General features: G+C 54.9%; 1 protein-coding gene across 1 annotated transcript in view; it reads left to right on the forward strand.

Moving 5' to 3' along the window:
• Nucleotides 1-87: 87 nt before the first annotated feature.
• Nucleotides 88-11,173, forward strand: part of SDC3 (syndecan 3) — a 14,328-nt gene continuing 3,242 nt past the window's right edge. The window contains exons 1-4 of the mRNA XM_009322260.1: nucleotides 88-178; nucleotides 2,287-2,363; nucleotides 9,731-9,848; nucleotides 10,304-10,896. Of these exons, the coding sequence (XP_009320535.1) occupies nucleotides 88-178; nucleotides 2,287-2,363; nucleotides 9,731-9,848; nucleotides 10,304-10,896 (879 nt within the window). The remainder of the gene's footprint in view (nucleotides 179-2,286; nucleotides 2,364-9,730; nucleotides 9,849-10,303; nucleotides 10,897-11,173) is intronic.

An 11,173-nucleotide genomic window follows, 5' to 3' on the forward strand; every position in this document is an offset into this window, starting at 1 on the left:
CCACCGTGAGATCTGTGGATGGTGGCCTGGGGTCCACGGGCAGTGTGCCGGCAAGGGCAGGATTTTCCTGGGGCTGCCTGCGTCGCCATGGCAATGCGCAAACCCATGGGAATTAATGAGTCTGGAGCACACCGTGAATCCTTCTCCTTCGGGGCGGAAAAGAAATCGGCCTGGCCAGGTAGAGCGGGGAGGTGGAGGAGGGCAGGCGGCAGAGCTGGGGGTGCGGGCATCCTGGCTGCCTGAGCCCTGCCCATCCCTGCCTGCCAGCCTGGCTGGTTTTGCTCCATCCCATGCAGGTTGTCTCCGTTGTCCTGCCTGCGTTAGCAGGATGCTCTCTGTAGGATGGTGGGCATCGTAGGTTTGGGATTTTTCAGCAAGCGGGTATCTCCCCATTCCAGGGTACCAAGGGGGTCTGTAGAGCCCAGCTCCGGCTTGGCTTTTCCCCTACACCCAGGCTTGGGGGAACCTCCTGCCCTGCTCCCTCATCTGCCAGGAGTATCACTTCCAGCCAAGTGCTCCATCAGCTCTGGCCAAACCTGCAGCCGTGGGGCAAAGGGCCACGCTTTGAACTGCTGCCGATGCAGCAGGAGCCAAACACAGTGGTCCCCGGGGGTGCTTAGGGCTCAGGGGGACCTGCGACCCCAGGGGAGCCCCAAGAAGCCACTTGGACTACCTGATGCAATCCCAGCCGATGCGTGGCAGAGCCTCGCTGGACTCTTTTGTGCCTCTTCATCTGGCGTTTTGAATGCAGCAGGAGGTGGGGACTTTTGTTTGTGTGTGTGCTTTTTTTTCTCCTCCATCTCCCCGGAGGTAAAAAGCAGAGCGTGCTGGGAGATGAGGTGTTAGCAACAATTTACATCGGGAGATTTGTTATTTTTCATGCCAGCCCTGGCTCGGGGATATTTATTGTGTGGTGGGGTAGGATCTGGCACTAATCCATTGAAGAATTGGGATAAAAAAATGATGGTGGAGACAGATGATCCCAAGGAGGAGGAGGAAGAGATGCTGTTTGAAGAGCTGAGCCTGGTCCAGGGTACCCGGACTCGGTGGTTCATTATATTCCCCAAGTGATGATTAAACACTCACAAGCATACGCATCCGAACGCAGGTTTTGGGATGCGCCCGCACCCAGCCTGGCTCCTCACAGCATTGCCTGCATTGGCAGCGGAGAATCGATACAAAGCCAGAATAATTGCTGTTCTTTGGTAAATGTTAATGATTATTTTACTTGCATAAAATAACCGGCCTATTAAATCAAAATGCACTGGGGTTTAGGCAGCTGTTATTCAGGGGCTTAATTAATCTGGGAAAGAATGAAGTTACACAAAATAACTGGCTGCTGCTCGCCCGAGCTCAGACCATGTTTTGTGAGTGGGATCTCTACCGGCCGTGAGCATCAGCCCCCCCAGTTTCCACCAGCATCCTGCACCCCCAAGCTCCAGCCATGCTGTGGCACTGCCTTCTAGCCCAGCCTCCTCGGCTTTGCCATGTGCATCTCTGTCTCAAGCAGCTTTGGTGGTCTCTAGCACCAGTCCTCAGGCAAAAACTTGGCTGGGGCTGGCCATGCTGGGACACTGAGGTCTTTTCCCGAAGCAGCGGGTCCTGGCGACACTGAGATGCTGTCTGGAGCAGCTTTCCAACAGATTTATTTTTAACTCGCAGCCTTGGATCGAAGAGTGGAAATTCAGTGATTTTTTCGTAGTGGGAAAAGAACTGTGGAGTCTTTAAGGTTCAGAAACAATGTTTTCATTCCAACTTTATGTGTGAGTTAATATTATTTCAACTGTTTATAGTATCACTAAATCACGTGTTGGGATGAGTTATTAAGGTTTTCTGTATAAAACACCAAAAAGGTGCTTTCACGAGGTAATTAATTGAAAATATCCCATGGAAAATATAGAAATAATTTATGCTTTTCCTGCGATATGTTCTCAGTTTATATGTGTTTTCCCGGAGAAAACGGCTTTCAGCCCCTGATGGATTGCTGACCGTGGCTGCATCTTTCCGAGCTTTCCAACGCGACCAGATTCAGCAGCTCCCTGAGGAGACACACTCTGGGTCACTGTTGCTCTTGCATGCTGCCATTGCCATTGGCATTGTTCTGTCCTGGCAAGGGCAATCGTCTGCCCACCTCGTCCTCTCCCCTTGGCCTTGCAGCACGCAGGGCTGCAGGTCTGCTGCTGGGAGCGGGGGTTTGGGCTTCCCAAAGCTGTCTCACTGGGTAGAAATGCAACCAGACCTTTAGCAAGAGCACCAGGGCTTTGGCTTTCTGTTTTTGCTGTTCAGTTTGCAAGCAGGATGGGCAGGGGACGGGATGCAGAGACCTGGACAAGAACCTTTGCTTGACATCAAGGGACAGGACGGTGAGCCGATCCTCGTGCTCGTCTGCACCGTCCCGTCCCATTTTCCAGGCTGCTTTTACACTGATTCAATCTTCCTTTTCCTCTTCAGCTGCCCACCTGTCAGAATGTGGAGCAGGCTGGTCCCCTGCATTCCCGCTGATGCTCCCCACATGCGTCCCTTCCCCTGCCTTGGCCCCATCTCATGCCCCAGATTTGTGCCGGTGGCTGCTGCGTGGCTGTGGACATCCATATCATGGGATGAAATTGCCTCCATCCCCAGGTCGCCAGTTCTTCCTGCAGCAGGAACCTTCCCATCTGAAACCCCAGGTGTGGTGCTGGGGGCTGCGGCCAGACTCGGTCGGAAGAGGTGTGTGGGCTCCTCAGGCTGTGATGCTTTCCTGGGTTTTGCTTCACCCCGGGGTTGCTTGGCTCTGCTTTCTGTGCACGCTGCCAACGAGCCTTAGATGTGTGCCAGGGAAAGGATTTTACCACCTAGCTTTGTCCCCCATCACCACCAGCCCAAGCTCTGGGCATGAACCAAACCTGCATCCTGACTACCTTAGAAACCACCAAATTTAATCTTTTTTTATTTCCCTTCTGATTCCTTCAGGGAAAACTCTAGAGCTTCTGTACACAGCCAGGAAGGCTAGAAACACCCACAGCCTTCAATCACTTCCACCACCCAGACTGGGGCAGATAAATCCCAGCCAGGGCTTCTGGGGTGTGGGGAGATGCTCTGACCCTCTGCAAAGTCCCGCAGACAGCAGATGCTGGGACTCGAGTTGGGTTTTCTCCCCCACTCGGACCGCTCCCGTGGAAGCTCCTCTGTCCTTTCAGAGGCGGCTCTTCTCCCTTTCCCCCCCCCTTAGCCCACCCCATGAGGCCGTTTAATTCCTCCTTCCCCGCGACACCCCGGGGGAAGCAGACCCCAGACCCGGTTTGGGTGGATGCGCTGGAGAACACCACCCATTGCCCTGCACCAGCGATGGATGCGTCGCCATGGAGGAGATGGTTTCCATGGTGACCGTTGCCATGCCAATGGCTACCGGCAAAAGGCCCGAGAGTATCCCGGGGAGGTTCACCAGCCTCTTGCCGTGGTTAAAGATGGATTGATTTATAAGGCTCCCTTCCTCCCGGTGTGAAAGCCAGACACTCAGCAGTGAATATTGCTTTTGCAATGGCAGCACATTTGGGCTTTAATGTTTGGGGCAGGTGTTGGGAATTTTAAGAATCTCTGCGAAAGCCCTGCCGTGGAGTGGAAACACCCTAAAAAATACAACACCCTAATCCTCCCTGCCTAGGGAAGGAGGGACGTGCAAGCAAGGGTGTGCGGGGAATTTAGGAAGACCCAAACCAGCCAGTCCCCATCCCCCAGGATACATCCAAAGACGCAGAGAGGTCTGTACCGTACACAGAGGTGGCGGGCAGGTCCCCTCCGTGCCTTGGTTTCCCCATGTTTTAAGTCCTCAAATCCTCTGGTGTATGTGGAGAGCTGCTCGTGGGAGGGCTGAATGTGTCAGTGGGGCCCTTTTCCCAAGCGTTACATTTTTTTCACCTGTAAAATGGTGTCACCCACCTTGATAAAGGGGGAGGAGGGGAGAGGGAGAGATGGGGCTTCCGCTGTGCTGGGGGAGTTAGCTGTGCATAGATGACGGAGAGGGACTGAAGCCTCTCTGATCTCCCTGTTCAGCTCCGACGGTGCCGAACCAAAGGGCCTGAGCTCTCCCTTTCCAAGGCTCTTAGCACAGGATTTGGGTGTGATTTGTGCTGCTGCGGCCCCTTGACTGCCGTTCCTGGCCGGTCCAGCCAAGCCGCGGAGCGGAGGCATCGAAGGGGACAGTGAGCGGCTGGGTGGGTGTCATCGCCTGCCGATCTCACTCAGCCCTGTGGCGTCTGCAGGAGCAAAAGAGTCCTCTGGGATCAAGCAGGGGATGTTTTTCTTATCCGAGCTCTATGTAGTGGCCATGTCATCTCCAGAGCTGCTGACATCCAAATCCTTTGGGTCTGGCACTGATTTGGGGTCATTTAGAGCACTTGGAGGAATGTTTATTGAAATTTGACTTTCTGTCCCTGCCTTATGGAGACCGCTTTGCATTGGGGTTTGCTTATATAGCAGCAGATCTGTGACATTTTTGGACGCTGGAGGAGTAGAAATAGGGCAGGCGATCGGGGTCTGGATGATGCCAGAGCCGGATCGTGGCCGGGGCTGCCCCCATGGCTGGCATGGCAGTGACTGGCTCATGGGCTGAGCCATGGGGACATGGAATGAGCGGTTCCCTTTCTGCAGGACAGTCCTGAGCATGGCCCGGCAGAGAACCAGCACCTCACAGGGCACGTTTAAACCTTTCCACTCCTTTTCACCTCCCACGGACTTGGACATCACCAAAGGTGATGCAACCCCCCAGGCCCAGCCGGCGTCTTGGGCCCCGGTGCCTCCAGCAGCTTTACCTTGGCCCCTGGTTTAATTTCCCTAATGAAGCCCATCTGGGGGAAGCAGGGCTGAGCTGGTTAACGAACCCCCCCTGCCAAGAGCCATTAGCTGGGAAGTTGTAATTGCATGGATGGGAGCTGCTGTCCCTTGGCACAAGCCGGCTAATCGGTGGCCCTCGGCATCCTGCTGCAGGCAGAGCAGGGCAGGGGCTGGCATGGGGCAGGGGGCACCAGCCAGGACGAGCATGGTGCTGGGATTTCCTCCCTGCCCCGAGGAGCCTCTGCCCACCTGGCTCAGCTTTGCATCGGACACCCGGAGAGGGCTGCACAGAGGACCTGGGAGTCCTGCGAGTGGGTCCCCCCATCCTGACCGTGGGAGGAGATTGATCAAGGCTGCGGATGCGGCTCGCGTGACTCCCAGCCCTAGGCAGGCATGAAATTCGTGCCATGGAAAACCCTCTCTTGGGGCTGGCAATCCTCGGTGGTTGCACAGGCTTCACAGCCCAGTGCTGGGGTTCCCGCTGGGGTGGCAGCCCTGTCCCTCCTGCAGTGGGGTTGGGACAGTCCGTGACACCATCCCTGGTGACCTGAGGTTGCAAGGGACGGATCCAGCACGCCCCGGGGGGTCCTGCCAGCGGGCTCCCTCCAGCCTTGCTCTGACCACGTGGAGCCTGCTGTGTTGGGGATAAAGTCTGAGTGAAGTTTCTCTTTTGGGACAAATCCAGCCAGCTGTGTCTTTGCTGCGATGCAGGCTGTGATGGATGGGGAGGCAGCCACAGGTCGGGAGGTGGGAGCTGCCATCCTGCATGATTTGTGACTTCCCGCACTGGCAAAATCACCATTCCTCTCCGCTTCATCCCAGCCGTGCAAGGGGGAGCAGCCCCCTCAATGCTGGGGGGGAGGCTGGGGGCCGTGCATGACTGCGGGGCTTGGTGCACGTAGAGTATTAACGATCTAAGCAGCAGTAAATCCAAATAAACACCAACTGTTCCCAAGATTTATTACATGAGCCTGACCTAATACCATCAGGGCTGTAGCTGGGGCAGCCTCCTCCTCCAGGAAGAGGTTTACGTCAGTGCCTCGGGAGAGGAGCGGCATGGGGGCTTTTTTGGACACAGCCGTGTGCCAAACACCCCTGCTCTGCACCAGGAGCACCTGGAGATGTTTCACAAGCCTTATCAATAAATCTTTGTGAAGCTTAGTGGGCTGGGGCTGTCCTTACTGCAGTCAGGGGGTCCCCCCATGCCTGGTCCTGACTGTGTGGTTATTTAGGGTTTTATGCTGGGCAGATGCAACCCTAGGATGAAAGATGCTGGAGAGGAGGAAAGGGTTGTCCAGCATCCGTTGCTGCTTGCCATGGTTTTGTATCACCAGCTCCCCCTGCATGCAGGATTGGCTTGGGAGCAGCCTCTGGAGACTTGCAGACAAGCAAGAGAAGGGTAACTCTCTGCCATCCTGCTTTAGGTCCCATTTCACCTTTCCTGAGCAGCAGGAACGCTGCAGCTTCATGAATATTGCAGTGCAACAGCAGCATGGTGCCTGGTCATGCAGGAGCTGGTATTACATGCACTGAGCTGGCCAGGCAGCAGCTGGAGCTGGCCTGCTGGTGGGCTGCCCTGTGCTGTGGGCTGCTGTAGTCCCTCCTTGGTATAAACTGCACTGATCGTCGCCGATCCTCTGGAATCCACTTAGGGCAGAACCTGGCTGAGAACATCTCCGCAGGCTGCTGTGTGAGGGGCAGGCGTGGGAGAGACGTCTCTCACATCGAGGGAGTTGTCTCTGGAGAGTGAGTTTTGGCCCTGCGAGGTGTTTTATTGCTGTGAAGTTGTTCCTGCTGCAGTCAGAGTCTCCGGGAGATGGATCCCTGTGGGGCTGCGGTGTGGATCCTGATCCCTCAACCTGGAGGGAGTCAAGGTGTTTGCACAGTGCAGGGGGTGTGGATCTGGGAAGGAGAAAGACCTGGCGGAAGGGTTCCCAGCTCCAAATCTGCATCATGCTGGGGAGCCACACACTGCAGGTTGGACCACAGAATCGGTCGGTGTGCTGGGAGGATGCTGGAAGCAGGCAGCGGTGCCTGGGGACTCCTCCCCGGCCATGTGCTGAGCAGGGAGGTGCTGGGCCTGGTTGTTGTGTGAGCAAAATACGGGGGTGTTATTCTCATGGGAAGGTTTGCTTTTGGATTTGGGGCTGGAAAATTCTCACCGGCATCTACCCATTTGCCCTCGCTGCATTGCTCCAGGCTTTTCTCCTGGGCAAAGCAGATCCAGGACTCACGCTGGCTGTGCTGAGTCTCTCCACCCTGTGGGATGGATGGATGAATGGATGGATGGATGGATGGATGGATGGATGGATGGATGGGGCTGGCATGGCATGGTGGGGCTGTGTGCTTCCATTTTCGTTTCCCGGTCCAAGGATGGGGAGCTGGGGAGTTGGTGGCTGGAGCTGCCTCGTCTGGTTCCAATTTAAGGGCAAAATGGGCTCAATAGAGCTGGGCCATGTGGCTTCCATTACAGTGAGGCTTTGCAGGTCACACAGAGAGAATCTGGCCTTCGGGGAGCTCGCCCGGGTTAGCTGGCAGGGGTGAGGGGTGGTCTGGGGAGCGCCTGCACAGTGGTCTCCTTGTTTCTCAGTAAGCCTCAATATTTTTGGTGTAATAATCAAAAGGCAAATAAAAGCAACTCCAAATATTTCTTCCTCCGATCCTTCAAACCTTGCATTTTTTCCTTGCCTTCCCATCAGTTTTGGTGGCCTGTCTCATAATTTATGGGCTCCTATGGGTGGTGCACCCCATCAGCCTTCGAAAGACACTGAACCAGCCCCTGCATGTCCCCTGGGATCTCCTGGTCCTTGGCTTCCCTGCACTGGACACAGGGACAGAGGAGTCCTGGATGGGCTGTTTCGCAGTGGGTGAGCTCCGTAGCTTTGTCCTCCTGATCCAGGAGGGACATTGACCCAAAGGTTTTGGAGTGCTGGGGAGTCATGGAAAACTTGCATGGTGAAACCAAAGGTGGTTTTTGGGATCTTTTACTTCTATCCACTGCCTTCCCCCTGGGCTACAGCAGATCCTGCCTGGGCATCTATTTGTTATTGCATTTTATTTATTTTGTTGTTGCACACTGGTGAGACATGACTTATTTAGCAAAATCACTTGCACTGATCCTTGGTGCATCAGTTTTTCCCTACTTTTTACCATCTCCTCTCCAGGAGCTGGAGCCTGTTCCTCCATAGATCAGAGCAAAGCATTATTTGAAATCATTTGGCAACACCGAGCTCATCTCGCTTGTCACCCATTGGTGACACCTTCATTTCCAAGGAGGGAAAGCAAGCTTCTGCCTCGCAGGGATGTGTCCCCCTCACTCTTGGCTACTTCCTGCCTCCGTCCCATCTCTCCTGGTCCCTCCTCTCTCCAGGCTGTTTCCCCAGCACCCTGACCATTGCTGGGCTTTCCAGCATCTCTGCAGGGTTAATCAGCACCAACTCCCAGATTCAGAGCACATCACTTCCAGCCTCATGCTGCAGTGGGGTTTGGCCTCTGTGGCTCAGCAAGGGGCCACATGATTCCCACTTCCCTGCGGATTAATTCTGGTGGATAACAGACTTTTTCAGTGAGCTGCTGGTGACCGTGTATTTGAAACTCCAGGATGGTGCGTTATCTTTGGGGCAAAGACTGAGTCTTCCCAGGAAGTTTGGAAAGTGCACAGCACGTTGGAGACTGGCAGGATATAACCAGTGGCTGCAGTGATAGGGGAGAGCACTGCTATCACTTGAGATAAAGGAATAGATCCAGCCCAAAAAAGCTCATCAGTGCTTTCAGGAGAGACAGACACTTAAAAGCCCAACTCCCCTTGACCTTCCCAAGAGATTTATGTCCCCAGGAATGTGCTTGTGCTGTCACCGTGGGTGTATGACACAAGTGGTACATCTGCAGCAACCCAGTGACTATATAGGCAGTGTTTGGGCAGCAGACTTCTTGGCTTGGGCACCGGGCAACGATCAGCCTGTAGCCCCTGGGAAGTGTCCTCCAACCTCCCAGTCCCGAGCATCTCGCTACAGCTGAGGGCTGCCGGTTTTTCTCTCCCCTGCCAGCTGATGGGCTCTAGCAGAAGAGATGTGGGGACAAAAATGCCAGTTAAGTCCCAAATTTCCATGCCATAGGACCTTCTGACATTTCCAAATTCCTTTTTGTTCCAATCTGGAATGAAAACAAAGAAACTTGAAGCTGTTGTCAAGAGGTAAAATGCTCTAATAAGTGAAGGAGACCCTTCTACTCCTTTATTTTAAATTTAAGCACTAACCTGGCTTGTTACATCTTGAAACATCTGATGCTATCTTGCAGATCAAAGCCTCCTTGTTTGGGTTGTAATGAAGTGTCAAACTGTTTCCTTGCAACACTTTGATCTGCAAAACAAGATGTTTAAGAGCCCTACTAGCAAGGGCTCTTCAAGTTTTAGCAGCGCTGCAGAGCAGTGGAATATTTGAAGTCTGATATTGTTTCGTATTGAGACTTACCAAGTTACGGCAGCTGATAGTGTGCGTTACTGTCACGCCTGCGCCAGGAATCACATGAAAGTCATTTAAAATGAAACAATAGCGAGCTGGAGAACCAAATTGATAATTTTTCTAACAGTTTCCAAAAGCAGTTGTTGTTCTTTTTCCCCCTTTTTCCAGAGGGCTCATTTCCATGGGAAATGTTATTGGAGTCAATGTGAGCTCTCCACAAAATGTCAGCTTGTCTGAAAGATTTGCAGCAGTGAATTGTTTCGGGGGAAAACAACACAGTTCTGGGTGGTTCAGCTGGAGAGCACTGCCTGCGCTTCTGCTCCCTTGGTCTTGCTTTTCCCTGGCCCATTCAACCTGTGCATCACCCCCTGAGGGCTGTCTGGGGGTGTCTGTGCAGGGACTGGTCTTAATTCGGTCAGGCTGGAGCTGCTCACGCATCTCTCCCCACTTGGCTGCAGGCTCAGCGCTGGCGCAACGAGAACTACGAGAGGCCCGTGGACCTGGAGGGCTCCGGGGATGATGACCCCTTTGGGGACGATGAACTGGACGATGTCTACTCGGGCTCTGGCTCAGGGTGTAAGTAGCTGTGGGGCTCCTGGGGAAGGGTCCCTGGGAAGCCTGACCGTGGGTTTTGGTGAGACAGGAGAGGGGCTTGCCGTGGGATGCGAGGGAGGGGATCGCCCCTTGCCCATCTCTGGAGCCACCCTCCTGCCCTCTCCTAGACAAAACCAAAGGGAATGGTCCCAAAGGTTGGGCTCAAAGTGACTCCATTTCCCATTTCAGTCTCTGGTCCTACTGGGCAGGATTAACCTTCCCCCAGCACGACAGCGTGTGCCAATGTTATAGAGGTTTCACTGACCCCAGAGAAGGGCTTTGGCCACCACATGGGAATTTGCAGCCCTTGGTTTCTGCCGAGCCCGTAACCAGTCCATGCTCTCAGTTTTTGGGGGGATGAAGTCAGGTGGGTGCCAGCCCTGGGAAATGCGGGGGCAGCAGCAGCTTCACCCTTTGCTCTTCTCCCCCTCTTTCAGATTTTGAGCAGGAGTCGGGGCTCGAGACGGCAGTAAGCCTCACCACGGACACATCCGTCATGCTCCCTACCACGGCGGCTGTGCTGCCCATCACCTCAGTGCAGCCCGTGGCAACCCCCTTTGAAACATTCCCTGCTGAGGACACCACCCCTGAGCAGACAACCAGCGTCTTGTATATCCCCAGGATGACAGAGACACCAGTGTTCCCCAGTTGGAAAGCAACTACCACCAGTACCGCTGCCAGCGACTCCCCTACCACCACGACCACCACCACCACGGCCACCACCACCGCGGCCACGACCACCACCAGCACCACCATGGCCACTGCCAAGCCCACCACTGTCCGGAGGTTCCTGCTCCCCTTTGTCACCAAGGCAGCTACCACCCAGGCCACCACCCTGGAGACACCCACCACCTCCATCCTCGAAACCAGCACACCAACAGAGGTGGCCACATCATGGCTTGTCCCCACCAGCACGGCCAAGCCCAGGTCCCTGCCAAAACCAAGCACCTCCAGGACTGCAGACCTCACAGAAAAAAGCACTGCCTTGCCATCCAGTCCTGCCACGCTGCTGCCCACAGAAGCCCCCCAGGTAAGAGGCGGTTGCCCTTCTCACCTGCTAAAGGACTTGTGGGCCACGTTTGAAGCCAAGTGATGGTGATGGGAAGCCTTTGGGGTAGATCTGTCCTGAGTCAGTTGCTCAGAGGGAGGTCAAGCCAGGTTGGGCTCTTCCCAGCTCTGCGGAGAGTGAAACATCTGGGGAGCTGGAGAGGGGAGATTAAAGGGTGGGGGGTCTAGCATGGTCAGAGCATGGTGGTGGGGCTGGTGGGAGGGCTGCTGGGGGGGCCCCCGGGGGGGGACACGGACAC

The sequence above is a fragment of the Pygoscelis adeliae genome, unplaced genomic scaffold, assembly GCF_000699105.1.
Source record: "Pygoscelis adeliae isolate BGI_AS28 unplaced genomic scaffold, ASM69910v1 Scaffold513, whole genome shotgun sequence".
Taxonomy (NCBI): domain Eukaryota; kingdom Metazoa; phylum Chordata; class Aves; order Sphenisciformes; family Spheniscidae; genus Pygoscelis; species Pygoscelis adeliae.